The sequence below is a fragment of the Oncorhynchus keta genome, chromosome 1 (genome assembly GCF_023373465.1).
Source record: "Oncorhynchus keta strain PuntledgeMale-10-30-2019 chromosome 1, Oket_V2, whole genome shotgun sequence".
NCBI lineage: Eukaryota > Metazoa > Chordata > Actinopteri > Salmoniformes > Salmonidae > Oncorhynchus > Oncorhynchus keta.
Window position 1 is genome coordinate 80,807,856 of NC_068421.1, and position 17,757 is coordinate 80,825,612.

At 40.6% G+C, this 17,757-nt stretch overlaps 1 protein-coding gene across 2 annotated transcripts; it reads right to left on the reverse strand.

Annotated features, from left to right (window-relative positions):
• Positions 1 to 2,530: 2,530 nt before the first annotated feature.
• Positions 2,531 to 17,306, reverse strand: LOC118393521 (sterol carrier protein 2-like). Of its 2 annotated transcripts, XM_035786259.2 has the most exons (6): positions 17,172 to 17,306; positions 16,372 to 16,471; positions 11,613 to 11,742; positions 11,272 to 11,351; positions 4,112 to 4,345; positions 2,531 to 3,725 (listed from the first exon to the last, which is right to left on the reverse strand). In XM_035786259.2, the coding sequence occupies exons 1-5, from the start codon at positions 17,213 to 17,215 to the stop codon at positions 4,115 to 4,117; spliced, it is 585 nt and encodes a 194-aa protein (XP_035642152.1). In that variant the 5' UTR covers positions 17,216 to 17,306; the 3' UTR covers positions 2,531 to 3,725; positions 4,112 to 4,114. The 2 variants fall into 2 exon arrangements, with proteins under 2 accessions (XP_035642152.1, XP_035642161.1); XM_035786268.2 differs by lacking the exon at positions 4,112 to 4,345.
• Positions 17,307 to 17,757: the final 451 nt, after the last annotated feature.

Below are 17,757 nucleotides of genomic sequence, written 5' to 3' on the forward strand. Positions count from 1 at the left end.
TTCTAGTCATTTCCATAACTGACATTACTATGAAGCGACTACTGCAGAGATGGACAGCGCATGGGTGCTTGGGAAGTAATGTTTGATTCTGTCACTATCAATTGACGTTTGACATTTCAACAAGCTACTACAACATACTAACTCCAAATCAGTCAGGAGCAAGCCAGAAAGAAGGAACAAAAATGAATTATTTAGGCTATAGTATTATTTCAAGGCTATAGCCTGCCATTTAGGAAAATCAATTGTGAAGCATTTGTGACACTACAGGCTGGCAGAAGCGCTCAGCATTTCAACAACACAACAGCCCCTCAAAAACACACCTATACATTTCGCATTTGCCCACTATAATATTTATAGATTTTTTAAATAGTTACTTCGAATTAAATAATAATGAAACAAAAACTGCCTTACAGTCATTATATAGTGCCTTTGAATTCACTTTTAGAAACACGAGTTTGGCCAGTCTAACTTGAGGATCATGCGGTGAGCTATGCATGCCTAGTTTGTTCATTTAGTCTAGCAGATGCTCTTATATTCCCATGCCCTTATCACAGTCAACACAAATGTATTTTGTAACAACAATATCATGGAATAACATACATTTGGAAATTATAGTTTCTCAATTTCAAAAAAGTTACGAGTGTATGTAGCCCTACCTGATGATATGCGGCTGCTGTGTTAAAACAACAAATGTCTTTTTCTCGAATTCAATGATGATCAGATGATTCAGTTGTCACAGGTTCTGTTGGGCTACATTTTTACAGTTGGTAGACAACTTCAGCACTGTTCCAAACTTTGACTATCCTCTTTTTTAACAACAGCCTGTAAAAAATCTAAACATCTCCAGTGTTGCTCTGTTGTGGTATTAAAAAAGATTCTGTTGTCTACAGTCATGTAGAATTGCATGAAACGCATTCATAAAATGCTAGTTTTTCACAGACCGCAAATAAGATGATAATAAAAGCAGTGCATGAATCTAAAATGGATATATTGTCACCCCTACCCTTGTCCGCAGTAGTCGGCGAATCCACAACTTTCTGGCTACTTTGCCATGTAATGCTTCCAAAATGAAGAACAGTTTTTAAAATTGCATATCTAAGGCTCTGGTCTGTCTTAGGAGTGAGGGTAAACATTAGGCATGTTCTCCACTCTCCACTTTATGTTTCAATTATTATTTTGGGTATAGGGGAGGGTCACGTTTCAAGCGTTCATGGAGGGTAGGGTCAAAAATAGATTTCCCTGAAGGGAGGTCAGATTCTCTCCAGGTATTCCTCATTATAAATAATGTAGTCCCTTAAAAGGCAAAATACTTTACAAAACATGAAACATTTGACAGCCCTAAAAACAATCATTGATTTGGTATCTATACTAAGTGAGTTTCGCAACTCTTTAGTCCAACTAAAGAAAGCTGGACCCAGAAGAGACCGGCTCTCTCTATGGGCTGGCTGGTTGGCTGGCTCGCTAGCTACGTAGCTAACTAGCAAACAAGGCTACACACAATAATACCAAAGTCAGTATCAGCATGTGAAGTAGTTAGTTGTAAAATCGCCAATCTCACCATGTTCAACCTGCTGATCGATGTTCCTCACAGAGTGGAGACTGACATTCGCAACACCACCACGCAATGCACCCTGGACTGAAGAGTCAGACAAATAGTTATACGTTAGACCCTCTGTTAAATCACACATTTCTCCAGGTAGGAATATTGCAAAAATATAATCAATGGCTCTCATTTGAGAGAAGACAACCTCCCGCGTTATGACATCATCCAGTATTTAAATCTGACATGTATGATAGATGTTTTGGTGATCTAAAAGGCGTATCCCTATTAACTTCCAGTGTAGTGAGAGCGGCTTAATCTTAATGCTACGCCAGACAAATTTCACCCTGCTTCAACGGCATGAAAACATGAAAGGACCCAGGGAATCGATAGAACACCGCCCAGAGATGCACAAAAATAACATAACATTCAAACATTCAATTGGTAACGTAACATTCAATTGGTGAATCTTTACTTTAAGACATCTGATCAATGTTTCCCATTCCTTAACCTCTACTGCGTGCGTCCCCAACAACCGGATATTCCAGTTCAGGGGAAATGTAAAGAGCCTATGGATGTTTTGGACGTTAACAAGGCGACACTCCATCTTAACTCCTCCTCCACATTTACTGGATTGGTTGAACAGTGTGGAAGAGGACCTCCCCTGACAGTTTTTTTCCTTCTCGTCAAGACCAGTATGTAGGGGATCTAGTTTCAGGTGTTTATTTTACTCCTGCTACGTTAGGTTACCCCTTCCTCAACATAAATCTACCATGACCATGGAACCGTAAAAGAGAAAGACTGCCTCCCTCGGCCCCTAGAAAACAGGGTCAGCAGTAGTCCAGAAAGAGTCTCCGGACTATGCATGGCCCCAGTTGGCTGGTATTATGAAACTTTGTAATCAGTAGCTCCCTCTATCTATCTATCCCCCTCCAACCCTTCATGCCTATCTAGGAGTAAACCAATTCTAAAGAGGGAGAATCAAACCTATTTCAGTGTTTATTAGTAAGAGAGTTTATTTAGTAGAAATCACTTTAGCATCATCAGTGGGTCAGATGGTCAGAGTCATAACAACATGGCTGAAAGTAACACAGTAACAGAGTAGGGAACTGTATGCACTCACTATAATAATAATAATAATAATAATAATATATGCCATTTAGCAGACGCTTTTATCCAAAGCGACTTACAGTCATGTGTGCATACATTCTACGTATGGGTGATCCCGGGAATCGAACCCACTACCCTGGCGTTACAAGCGCCATGCTCTACCAACTGAGCTACAGAAGCTCTGGATAAGAGTGTCTGCTAAATGACTAAAATGTAAATGTAACATTCAGTGGTCCAGCCATTCAGTCCTGTTTTAGATATTATGAAGCTGATATTATGAGACAGTATCAATTTTTTTACACTTGTTCATGACACCAGGGAATATTCCACACCTGAGAGGCACTTCACTGTTTTATCCATTCATCTCTCAAAGGCTGACTAGGGAGAAATTACTGTGTTGCACAGCTCTGAGACCATACAAGACATGATTCATCCTGTCCCAATTGTCAAGAGCAATTGTATTTCCATTACCAATACACACATGAAACTTAAGAGGAAAAAGGTGAGAAATCGCAGGAGGGGCATGATTCAATTAATGACATCATACAAACATATTCTGTGAGTCATAATAAATCAGTTTGAATAAATATAAAATTACACAGTTGGAGAGAGTAGACTACACCCCTATGGTATATCTCTAGTCTAATGTGTTCTGGTCCTTAATATATTAGAAAAAGACAGAGGGGGTCAGAGAAAGAGAGGTAGATGTTGAAAACAGTATTTCTCTCCATCCATCATTCCATCTCTACTACCATCGTTTCCTCCTACAGTGCGTCCCCCCCCCCCCCTCCTCACACTACTAGTTGGATGGTGGGGGCTGCTGTTGAGCTACAGAAAATGTAGAAGTTACCCCTTAGTGCAGATCTTGGACCAGGTTTGTTGTTGTAACCCCTAGTGGTTAAGGTTAGGATAGTGATATGAAGCACTGATCCTAGACCAGCGCTAGGGTGGTAACCTCTGCCTCACCCCAGGTTCTACCTCACAGCTTGGCTTTGCCTGGCTGGAGCTGCAGACTCTGGAGCTTCATGGCCATTCCCATGTTCCCTGTGATCTTCAGCTTGCCCTGGAAGAACGCCTGAGGATCAGAAGAGAGAGTCAGTCATTAGTACCAGAACAGAGAGTGAGAAACTTGCCCTGACAGTAAATCTCTAAGACAAAAATAATGGTGTTCCAAAAAAGGTCCAGTTGTCAGGACCACAAATACAAATTCCATTTAGACACCGTTGCCCTCGAGCACAGAAAACTATACAGTGCATTCAGAAAGTATTCTGACCCCTTAACTTTTTCACATTTTGTAACGTTACATCCTTATTCTAAAACGGATCAAATAGTTTTCCCCCTCATCAATACACACACACACACACACACAATACCCCATAGTGACAAAGCAAAAAAAGGTTGAGACATTTTTGCAAATGTATAAAAAAAAATGAAATATGACATTTACATAAGGATTCAGACCCTTTACTCAGTAATTTGTTGAAGCACCAGTGTGATGGCGATTAAATCGTCTGTGGACCGGTTTGGGAAGGAGAAGGAGAAGGAGAGGCCACAGTCCTTGTTAGCGGACTGCGACGGTGGCACTATATTATCCTCAAAGCGGACAAAGAAGGTGTTTAGTTTGTCTGGAAGCGTGACGTCGGTGTCCGTGACGAGGCTGGTTATCTTTTTGCAGTCTGTGATTTCCTGGAGACCCTGTATCAGAAATACAGCGCAGACATTGTTAATGTTGCAAATGACTATTGTAGCTGGAAACGGCTGATTTTTACAGAGGCCCATTTTACAGAGGCCCTTTATCGGCAACCATCACTCCTGTGTTCCAATGGCACGTTGTGTTAGCTAATCCAAGTTTATCATTTTAAAAGGCTAATTGATCATTAGAAAACCCTTTTGCAATTATGTTACCACAGCAGAAAACGGTTGTTCTGATTTAAGAAGCAATAAAACTGGCCTTCTTTAGAGTAGTTGAGTATCTGGAGCATCAGCATTTGTGGGTTCGATTACAGGCTCAAAATGGCCAGAAACAAAGGACTTTCTTCTGGAACTCATCAGTCTATTCTTGTTCTGAGAAACTGAAGATCTCGTAAATCGATCTCGTAAATACACCCTTCACAGAACAGCGCCAACTGGCTCTAACCAGAAAAGAAACAGGAGTGGGAGGACCCGGTGCTCAACTAGTCAAAAGAAGGACAGTTTTATTGCTTCTTTAATCAGAACTACAGTTTTCAGCTATGTCGGCCTTCCGCATCGGCCTTCCGCATCGGCGGTGGAAGGTGACCGAGCTACAGCGGTGTTTGTCAGATCATGAGACATCCTGAAAAATCGGTCTTCTCAGGGAAATGTCTGCAGAGTCCGAACGGTTTGGCTTACAAACTAATATGAACACAATGGAAAGATGACTCTCACAAACCCGATGGTGTTCACCCACAAGTGGCACAGGACTCGTCTGATGGTAATGCATACAAATTCATGGAAATACGGAGGTAGTTTTGTGGCAACAAAAATAAGCGGTTAAATGTGTCCAAAACAACAAGGATATTTTCCTGAGCTTTCTTATATCTCCTACAGATTATGATTTCTTTTAATACTGTCTTTTTTGCTATTTATGAATGTGGTATTCAATGTATTTCTATGGGAACTTAAATACTTAAAAAACAAATATATATACAGTACCAGTCAACATTTTAGACACACTTACTCATTCAAGGGTTTTCCTTTATTTATTTAGTTAAACAAATCAAAATATATTTTATATTTGAGAGTCCTCAAAGTAGCCAACCTTTGCCTTGATGACAGCCTTTGCATTATCTCAACCAGCTTCATGAGGTAGTTACCTGGAATGCTTTTCCAACAATCTTGAAGGAGTACCCACATATGCTGAGCACTTGTTGGCTGCTTTTCCTTCACTCTACGGTCCAACTCATCCCAAACCATCTCAATTGGGTTGAGGTGATTGTGGGGGCCAGGTCATCTGATGCAGCACCATCACCCTCCTTCTTGGTCAAATAGCCCTTACACAGGCTGGAGGTGTGTTTGGGTTCATTGTCCTGCTGAAAAACAAATGATAGTCCTACTAAGTGCAAACCAGATGGGGTGGCGTATCGCTGCAGAATGCTGTAGTAGCCATGCTGATTAAGTGTGCATTATTGAATTCTAAATAAATCACAGTGTCACCAGCAAAGTACCCCCACACCTCCTCCTCCTCCTCCATGCTTCACGGTGGGAACCACACATGCGGAGATCATCCGTTCACCTACTCTGCTTCTCACAAAAACACAGCGGTTTGAACTAAAAATCTCAAATTTGGACTCATCAGACCAAAGGACATATTTTCATTGGTCTAATGTCCATTGCTTGTGTTTCTTGGCCCGCGCATGTCTCTTCTTATTATTGGTGTCCTTTAACAGTGGTTTCTTTGCAGCAATTTGACCATGAAGGCCTGATTCACGCAGTCTCTGAAAAGTTGATGTTGAGACGTGTCTGTTACTTGAACTCTGCAGCCCAAATAAATGCTTCACAATCTAAGGTAAAGTAATGAACAATTCCTCTGCAGTATATGTAACTCTGGGTCGTCCTTTCCCGTGTCGGTCCTCATGAGAGCCAGTTTCATAATAGCGCTTGATGGTTTTTGCGACTGCACTTGAAGAAACTTTCAAAAGTTATTGAAATTTTCCAGATTGACTGACCTTCATGTCATATAGTAATGAGGGACTGTCATTTCTCTTTGCTTATTTGAGCTGTTCTTGTGATAATATGGACTTGGTCAATTACCAAATAGGGCTATCTTCTGTATACCACCTCTACACAACTGACTGGCTTAAACACATTAAGAAGGAAAGAAATGCCACAAATTAACTTAACAAGGCACACCTGTTAATTGAAATGCATTCCAGGTGACTAGCGCATGAAGCTGGTTGAGAGAAAGCCAAGAGAGTGCAACGCTGTAGTCAAGGCAAAGAGTGGCTATATTGAAGAATATCAATTATAAAATATATTTTGGTTTGTTTAACACTTTCAGTTACTACAAGATTCCTATTGCATTATTTCATAGTTTTAAGTCTTTACTATTATTCTACAATGTAGAAAATAGTAAAAAATAAAGAAAAACTCTGGAATGTGTAGGTGTGTCCAAACGTTTGACTGGTACTGTATGTTATACCTAAAGGGGTCCTAATATTCTAAATCAATTAGCCAAATGATCCAGGGTATGAACATTTAAATCAATTCCATATGTTAGCTCGGTAGAGCTCCCCTGACCTACACAGAAAAAATATATACAGTTGAAGTCGGAAGTTTACATACACCTTAGCCAAATACATTTTCACTCAGTTTTCACAATTCCTGACATTTAATCCCAATAAAAATTCCCTGCCTTAGGTCAGTTAGCATCACCACTTCATTTTAAGAATGTGAAATGTCAGAATAATAGTAGAGAGAATTATTTCAGCTTTTATTTCTTTCATTACATTCTCAGTGGGTCAGAAGTTCAAATACACTCAATTAGTATTTGGTTGCATTGCCTTAAAATTGTTTCACTTGGGTCAAACGTTTCGGGTAGGCTTCCACAAGCTTCCCACAATAAGTTGGGTGAATTTTGGCCCATTCCTCCTGACAGAGCGGGTGTAACTGAGTCAGATTTGTAGGCCTCCTTGCTCGCAGACGCTTTTTCAGTTCTGCCCACAAATTTTCTATGTGTTTGAGGTCAGGGCTTTGTGATGGCCACTCCAATACCTTGACTTTGCAAGTATGCTTGGGGTCATTGTCCATTTGGAAGACCCATTTACGACCAAGCTTTAACTTCCTGACTGATGTCTTGAGATGTTGCTTCAATATATCCACATAATTTTCCCTCATCATTATGTCATCTATTTTGTGAAGTGCAAGAGTCCCTCCTGCAGCAAAGCACCCAAACAACATGATGCTGCCACCCCCATGCTTCATGGTTGGGATGGTGTTCTTTGGCTTGCAAGCCTTCCCCTTTTTCCTCCAAACACAATGATAGTCATTACGGCCAAACAGTTCTATTTTTGATTCATCAGACCAGAGGACATTTCTCAAACAACTACGATCTTTGTCTCCATGTGCAGTTGCAAACCACCTTTTTTAATGGCGGTTTTGGAGCAGTGTTTTTTTCCTTGCTGAGCAGCCTTTCAGGTTATGTCGATATGGGAGTCGTTTTACTGTGGATATAGATACCTTTGCACATGTTTCCTCCAGCATCTTCACAAGGTCCTTTGCTGTTGTTCTGGAATTGATTTGCACTTTTCCCACCAAAGTACCTTCACCTCTAGTAGACAGAACGCGTCTCCTTCCTGAGCGGTTTGACGGCTGCGTGGTCCCGTGGTGTTTATACTTGCGTACTATTGTTTGTACAGATGAACGTGGTACCTTCAGGCGTTTGGAAATTGCTCCCAAGGATGAACCAGACTTGTGGAGTTCTACAATTATCTTTCTGAGGTCTTGGCTGATTTCTTTTGATTTTCCCATGATGTCAAGCAAAGAGGCACTGAGTTTGAAGGTAGGCCTTGAAATACATCCACAGGTACACCTACAATTGACTCAAAAGATGTCAATCAGATTCTTCTAAAGCCATTTAGAAGCCAATTTTCCAAGCTGTTTAAAGGCACAGTCAACTTAGTGTATGTAAACTTCTGACCCACTGGAATTGCGACACAGTGAGTTAAGTGAAATAATCTGTCTGTAAACAATTGATTGAAAAATTACTAGTGTCATGCACAAAGTAGATGCCCTAACCGACTTGCCAAAACTATAGTTTGTTAACAAGAAATTTGTAGAGTGGTTGAAAAACAAGTTTTAATGACTCCAACCTAAGTGTATGTAAACTTCCGACTTCAACTGTATCTTGCACACACAATTCATCTCTCCAAACTATTCTTTGTCAAAGTGCAGCCCCTTCGTCAAAGTGCAGGGGGACTCCATTTTGTGGAAAGTAAATCCCCCTGCAGTCAACAAAGCAGGGAAATAGTATTCTAGAGCTGGTTGGAAAACAACACGAATGGAAATTACTCCTGATTCTGCGTTTCACTCCAGTAGTGTGTGCTCCTGCCTGGTTTAAAGAGTTAAAGTGGAGATTAATGTCAGAGTGGAAAGTGGGACAGCAGGAGGAGGAGCAGGAAGAGGAGGCTCTACAGACCAGATGGGCTTAAAGGAGGGCTGAGGACTGACTGTGTCATGTGTGGCAGCCAGCAGTGGCACAGTGACTCTGTCCCCCACATTCCGCTTGTAGGATGGAAATCATGACTGAGTCTTGACATTTGTATGAAAAGAAACTAAAGCGAGTACAGAACTCAACGGACACATGGTAACAGAAGCCTTGAAGGTGTCCTTAGTTCCAAAGACACATATCCTCTGTTATAAAAGAGGCCTTGTATAAACCGAGCATAGAAGAAGAAGAAATAGACTCATGGTCAAAACAACCTTCTGGAAAATAATAATAGAGAATAGTAACAAGTATGACATCATTGTACAATGAAGGTCACTATGAACTGACCATACATACAGCGCAAGGCAACAAAATACGAGCTGAGTTTGCATACTACAACATGGTAAAATAAATTCCACTCAATAACACATACCGAGCAAATGAAAAGTAAAATAACATGGACATTAACCAGACGTTGACTGCAGCCTTACTCATATTGAACCCATTATTTTTTATTACAGAACATGTCCCAATTACCGAAACAATAAGGGTAATAGGCTCTTTTAAGTTGAGCACTTGTCAGGAGGCTCATGCCCTGTCTGTTCCTCTGGGAACCCAGTAGAACAGAGGGTCTTCTTTTGTGTCTGTATGCGATGACTCAACACTATTCATGTCAGCTACTACAGCGACTGATATTACTGCAACACTTAAAGAGTTGCAGTTAGTTTCAGAGTGGACTGCAAGGAATAAGTTAGTCCTAAATATTTCTAAAACTGAAAGAATTGTATGTGGGACAAAACATTCACTAAACCATAAACCTCAACTAAATCTTCTAATAAATAATGTGGAAATTGAGCAAGTTGAGATGACTAAACTGCTTAGAGTAACCATGGATTGTAAACTGTCATGGCCAAAACATATTAATTTAACAGTAGCTAAGAATGTGGAGAAGTATGTCCATAATAAAGCGATGCTCAGCCTTCTTAACAACACTATCAAGAAGGCAGGTCCTACAGGCCATAGTCTTGTCACACCTGGACTACTGTTGAGTCATGTGGTCAGGTGCCACAAAAAGGGACTTAGGAAAATTGCAATTGGCTCAGAACATGGCAGCGTGGCTGGCCCTTGGATGTACACAGAGGGCTAATAATAATATGCATGTCAATCTCTCCTGGCTGAAAGTGGAGGAGAGATTGACTTCATCACTGCTTGTATTTATGAGAGGTATTGACATATTGAATGTACCGAGCTGTCTGTTTGAACTACTGGCGCACAGCTCGGACACCCATGCATACCCCACAAGAGGTCTCTTCACAGTCCCCAACTCGATGACAGACTATGAGAGTTCTATGCACAGTACTACATAGAGCCATGACTACATGGAACTATATTCCACATCAAGTAATCGATGCAATCAGTAAAATTAGATTTTTTAAAAACAGATACAAATACACCTTATGGAACAGCAGGGACTGTGAAGCAACACAAACATAGGCACAGACATATGCATACACACACGATAACATACGCACACATGGATACTGTAGATATGTGGTAGTGGTGGAGTAGGGGCCTCAGGGCACACAGGGTGTTGTGAAATCTGTGAATGTAATGATTAAAAAAATTGTATAAACTGCCTTAATTTTGCTGGACCCCAGGAAGAGTAGCTGCTGCCTTGGCAGGAACTAATGGGGATCCATAACAAATATGGGGATCCAATACAAATACCTTTGCCTTTTCCCCCCCAGGTCCCTTTAATGGATGGACAAACAGGTGTGCATGGGGGCCAAGGAAGAAGGAAACCACTTCTAAAGGAGCCATGAAGACTTAACCTGTTCCCAGATCTGTTTCTGCTGTCCGGCCAAGTCCTATATATGGTGGTTGTCATGACAAACAGCACAAACGGGTCTGGGACCAGGATAATAAAGATCTGCTGGGCCCCATAGCAAGAGTCTATGAAGTCAGTCAATCAGTGAAGCTTGTTACCTAGCATACCTTATTTCACAATTAACCATTGACTGACCTATGGTGGAGAAGAAAAGCAACATTTCAGCACAATCATCCTAAATTGTCATAAGAAATGACATGGTGTTTTTGGTCTAACAGTAGCCTGACATTATCTATGCTATTATAGTTGGTTTGCTGTGTAGAATACATATTAATCATTAAGTGATCTTAAGAGACACCACACCATTCTGAGAAGTGGCAGAACGTCCCTCCGCTGCTCACCGGCAGCACTACACCCTTGTTTATAATGGTTGAATAACTTCGGGAGTTTCACGTTACCACAGCTCTACAAACTAAATGCTGCATTCAGTTGACAACCATTTTTTTCTTTTTTTACACCATCGCAGCAGAGCAAAAGTTTCGGGGCTGACCCAAAATCATTTGGGCTAAAGCCCCAAAAGTCAGGTCCTGGTGAGGTCCATGTGCAAGGTTATAACCATGAAATACTTACTGTCTGTGGGTTCATTTTCCCTGTCATCAAGGCCAGCAGGTCTGCATCTGACATGGAAATGGTGCAGTCTGCTTTCTTTGCTAGAAAGGGGTCAAAGGAGAGGAAGGGTAGATGAAGGAAGAGAGAATTACAGCGAGAGAAAAAAAACACTTGTTTATTGATCATAAAATACTGTACATTGAAAACCACAAAAATCATGATACAGCCTGTGAAAATACAACTAGATATTTCCCCTCCACACGTTTCTTTGTGAATTCAGCTCATTTACATTCTCACTCTCAATGTGGACCAAACCACTAATTCTGACCTGTCGTTGTGGATGCGGCCCTTGCTGTTCTTACCTGTGTCATTGTGAACGCAACCCTTGCCATTCTTCACGTCCACTATCCAGGTCGCTTCCTGACCATCCGGACCATCCTTCACCTTAAAGGAAAACACCCCTCCAATCTTCTTCACAAATGACTCCCCATCCTACAGAGAAATACAAGGTAGTCATAACAATTAGGATAATAAGTACTGTGTTCATCAATAACAAAAGCTGTTTATATCGTCATGTCCAAAGACGAAGGACACAAAATATTTCTTATTCACCTAAACAAAACATTTCACATCCAGTTAAACAATCTTTTTTTATCCATGTGCTTTATAAAATCAATAAAATAACAAATCATTCACTGAAACCACACTGAAAACACAGACATGCTACTCTTACATTAACGATCAATTAGGCTACTGGACAACTATTTTCTGAACATGTCTAACAAGGATTTTTTTTCCCCTGTAATATTGTATTATTCTGTGGATAATCAGATACATAGCAGTGGAATAACATAATGCCAAAACACAGAGAAAGATCCTAATGGGAACCAGAGAGCACCGCACCACTGCTGCCAGACAGACTTACACAAGGATGGAAAATCTAAAAGTAGGACAACAGAGGAAAACCTCCTTGAGTGGAGATGATGTCACACATCCAGAGTCGAAAGAGTTGCAGACTAGTTTCGTTACATTTAATCCTGTCTATATACAGTACCAGTCAAAAGTTGACACCTACTCATTCAAGGGTTTTCTTTATTTGTACTATTTTCTACATTGTAGAATAATAGTAAAGACATCAAAACTATGAAATAACACATGTAGTAACCAAAAAAAAAAGTGTTAAACAAATCTAAATATATTTTAGTAGTAGCCACCATTTCCTTGATGACAGCTTTGCCCTCTCTTGGCATTCTCTCAACCAGCACATGGAATGCATTTCAATTAACAGGTATGCCTTGTTAGAAGTTCATTTGTTTCAGTCAATCAGTAGTGTTGTGACATGGTAGGGATGGTACACAGAAGATAGCCCTATTTGGTAAAAGACCAAGTCCATATTATGGCAAGAACAGCTCAAATAAGCAAACAAAAACAACAATCCATCATTACTTTAAGACATGAAGGTCATGAAGGTCAGTCAATACAGAACATTTCAAGAACTTTAAAAGTTTCTTCAAGTGCATTTGCAAAAACCAGCAAGCACTATGATGAAACTGGCTCTCATGAGGACCGCCACAGGAAAGGAAGACCCAGAGTTTCCTCTGCTGCAGAGGAATTGTTCATTAGAGTTACCAGCCTCAGAAATCGCAAGCCAAATAAATGCTTCACAGAGTTCAATTAACAAACACATCTCAACATCAACTGTTCAGAGGAGACTGCGTGAATCAGGCCTTCACGGTTGAATTGCTACAAATAAACCACTGTTAAAGGACACCAATAGGAAGAAGAGACTGGCTTGGGCCAAGAAACACAAGCAATGGACATTAGACCGGTGAAAATCAGTCCTGTGGTCTGATGAGTCGAAATGTGAGATTTTTGGATACAACATCCGTGTCTTTGTGAGATTCAGAGCAGGTGAACGGATGATCTCCGCATGTATGGTTCCCACCGTGAAGCATGAAGGAGGAGGTGTGATGGTGCTGGTGACACTGTCTGTAATAAATGTAGAATTCAAGGCAATCTTAACCAGCATGGCTACCACAGCATTCTGCAGTGATACGCCATCTCATCTGGTTTGCGATTAGCGGGACAATCATTTGTTTTTCAACATGACAATGACCCAAGACACACCTCCAGGCTGTGTAAGGGCTATTTGACCAAGGTGGGTGATGGAGTGCTGCATCAGATGACTTGGCCTCCACAATCACCTGCCCCAATTGAGATAGTTTGGGATGAGTTGGACCGCAGAGTGAAGGAAAAGCAGCCAACAAGTGCTCAGCATATGAGGGTACTCCTTCAAGACTGTTGGAAAAGCATTCCAGATGCCTACCTCATGAAGCTGGTTGAGAGAATGCAAAGCTGTTATCAAGGCAAAGGGGTGGCTACTTTGAAGAATCTCAAATATAAAATATATTTGGATTTTTTGGTTACTACTTGATTCCATGTGTATAAGTAGGTGTGTCCAAACCTTTGACTGGTACTCTATGTATAATAGACATCTAGTCGTGTATTTTGGACAGACTGCTGTTCACTGCTGGCTAGGCTGAGTTAAGGCGAGAGAGAGAAAGAGGGAGAAAAGAGAGAAAGAGAAAAGTGAAAGAGTGACAGAGGGAGAGAGAGTTCTGTCATCATCCAGCTTGTGATGTTTATAGTAGTGAGGTCAGAAGCAGAGCAGCTGCAAATGAACACACAACTTTAGAGTGCAGAACCATTTATCTGATTGATTCAAACAGCATAACAACTTATATCATGAGCTAGATTTCCATCCAATTGGTGACAGATTGAGAGTATTCTAAACTCCGCAAAAAAAACAATGTGCATTTTCCCACCAGAGATTTGTTTCCATCAAATTGACTTGTTGCTTGAGACTGTGCTTGATGATGTAGTGCACATAAAAAATATATTTTGTGAGAAAATTCCCATGTACTGAATAAAAAAAATACTAGTTAAAATGGGTTTCCATCACATTTTCAACTCTATGTTGCGTTTTATAGCAAGTGTGCCCACTCCGGTATCGGCACATGCGTTCTAGCCAAGAGCGCAAGTATAACATCCATGATGAGATTATTATGGACAAAATAGCAATATTATTTTGTCATATGGCAGCCAAGCATCGAAGATCATGTCACCAGAATAAGACCCTCGATATTTATTGGAAAGGAGCATCAAGCTCATTGCCTTGCACTTTCACCACCCTGTGAAGTTCATCATAACTTATTTTATATGTAGCCTAATAAACTGCATGCTTTCCCGATGAGTGGTACTGGGAAGACCACGCAACATGTCATCACGTGACTTCAAGTTTACTTCGGTAGGGTTTTATATCAATATTTGCGCATAAATGCATTTCTCGCATAATTGCACCGACAGAAAAATATCCCACCGTGTCTAGCGTATTGTGTTTTGTCAACATCAGGCCTGTCATTATTTTTTTTTTATCCGACATGGATGGAAACCTTGTTATTGTATGATGAGGGAAAACACCTGTTTCCGGGAATGAACCCAAGTGTGCTACAGTCAAAGTCGAAAGATCAATAGGTCATTTCCAATGTAACGTCACAATAAGGTGTAGCGTGTTGGATTTGCCTGCTTGTGAGCAAGGAGACCCACAGCTCTGCTTAAACCATTGACAACTGAGTGCCGTTTTCAAGGAACTTAAATCAATGTTAACTATTTGGTTGTAATATCATCACCTCTTAAAGAGCATGGCCAGACCTACACATTTCTGATTATTCTATGCAAATCAATGGCGCACATTTAGATAATCAGTTATACAGCAAGTAATTGCATGTCTTTCATGATCAATGATCAGATATGTGAGGGTAGCCTTATGAGATCTCTCAATATTGGCCACCATTAATTGTATATTTTTGTATATATATATTTATTTTTTTACTTTATTTAAACATTGAGTCACCATTGAGACCAGGGTCTCTTTCTGCTGCAATCTGGTAAATTGTGACACCATAATCAAGAACTGGTAGGAATGCTGGCTGTACAATCTGCTTCCTGCTATTTAGGGAGTCAAGATTCATTTCTAAAAAAGAAGCCCCCTTTAAATCTCATCTTGTTAACTAGCTCATCCATATATTTTTAAACATTATCTTAGTCAATCGAAATGCCCAGATATTTTTAGGTGGGAACCTGATCAATGGGAGAACCATCCAATTAATAAATATGTAGTCCATCTGAAACAATTAGTGATAGAAAATAAAAGTGACCTACACCTGACAACTATGAGTGGTTTAGGTTCATTTCTCATCTTTTGTGGGCTCTGACGGTCTTACAGCAGAAGGGAGCATTTGCCGTGGTACTGTTAGCTGATAATCTTTTCCTTTGCAATCTTCTGTAATCTCTGACGAAGCAAGCTAAATGAGGTTTGCTTAACTAGCTACATGTCAAATGGATAGGTACCTTCACATATGTGAAATTACATGATTATTGATGTTTACTGATCATGAAAAGCATGTATATTGAACAAAAACATAAACGTAACATCCAACAATTTCAAATACTTTAATAAGTTACGATTCATAGAAGGAATTCATTTAATTGAAATAAATTCATTTGGCCCTAATCTTTGGATTTCACATGACTGGGATGGGGCACAGTCATGGGTGGGCCTGGGGAAGCATAGGCCAACCCACTTGGGACCAGGTCCACTCACTGGGGAGCCAGGCCCAGCCAATCAGAATGATTTTTTTTTTTTTTACAGACAGAAATACTCCTCAGCACTGCTTCTTCTCAGACGATCCCACAGGTGAAGAAGACAGATGTGGAGGTCCTGGGCTAGAGTGGTTACACGTGGTCTGCGGTTGTGAGGCCAGTTGAATGTAGTGCCAAATTCTCTAAAATGACATATAGCTGGGGGTCTACTTGCCCGCCAGCAGCCAAATCGAACGTATTGTAATGTTTTATTGAAAACAACCTAAAAAATGAACCCTCATTCTATGGCTGTACTGTGGAGGAAATGGTCAGAGGTCACAATATTTTTGTGACCTTTTCTGTGAAAAGGATCAAAAAGAGGTCTAAGCATTTTCATGTGAAAACAGGATGTGGGTTTGTAGCGTTAACTGCAATACATGACACCTGAAACAAATAGCACACAGTAATGAATGAAGATACCTCCTCCAGCTTCTTGGTGATCTCCTGGAAGACTGCATGGGCCTTGAAGCCCTCCAGGGTACGCTCTGCATTGGTGTTAACTGACTGGATCCTCTGAGAGCTGAGACACACAGAAACCACACACAATTGACAGCATAACAGGAGGCATGCCATACATCGCCTGTGAGGCACAACTATAACAAAACCATTAGGATTATTCAGCAGGAGAAAAGAGAACTAGCATGGTAGTCTTAAACACGACGCTAGGCAACAGACTAATAGGATGGGGCTATATTACACAGGCGTACTAAGAGTCCTCATAAGGCTCTTGCCTCAGTCACAATATGATGGCGTTGTCTTTCAACTAGTCTAATTATCAGTGAGCGCAGTTCAAATGCAGAGCAGAAAACATGTCTGATTTAAATTGTAGAAAGGGCTTGGCTCTGATTTGATTACATAATTAGACTTATCTGAAGCTTTAGACATCTAAATGCAATTTGATGAACGTAATGCCAGTGCGTTAAAAGTAATAACCTGCAATTAAATGGATGAATTAAGATGTATTATATTCCTATTGAATCCACGTCAGGTTGGCAAGTTTTTTTTTTTGTTTTTATCTCGGGTGGTGTTATTTTCCGGTAAGTATTGCACAAGTCAGGAAGTTAGCTGCTAACAGTAATGTCATTGTTTTGAATAAGCTAGCTATCAAGCTAACTTTACACCTTGCATTTCACAAGGGTGACCCGAACCAGATGAATAATTCGAGGTAACGAGTGGCAATTAAAGGGCTGTGATAATTTTACTAACCCCAAGTATCTCACCTTACAACCTGCGATTCGCGCATTTTGTTATGTGAAACAACCATTGTTCAGAGGCCGACACAGCTGGTGTGCAACTCTGCCTGCTGTTGTGAACATAGAGATAGATAGGGGACTCCTTTTTGGATCTGACCTTATAGCGTCTGTGAAATCATTGCCTCAATGGCGCTGGCAATCTCCATTTTAAAGTAGTACATTTTCTTCTTCACGATTAGCTGATCCCTCCTGATGACCCCACCAAGAGGGAATGAAGTTGAAAGTCTCACCCGGTTAACTACATTAAAATGGTGGAAGCCCTCAATGGCGCTGCCCGTACTCAAACGTCTTTTGGCCACTAGAGGCCTCTACAATTCTCTATGGTTGTGAAACCACTTTATAGCTAGCTACCCGAAATTCCTTCGCAAGACCCTACATGACGATAGCAGAGAGGGTGATGATTTGATCTTTAGTGCAGCACTCTACAGTTCTTGGAGGCGAAGATTTTTTATCCACAATTTCAAAAGTTGGGCTATTCAAATCACACATGTTCAATATTATTCTGGCGTAAACCCCTAATTTAACCAATGATAAGCCTTGCTATGTTTAAGAT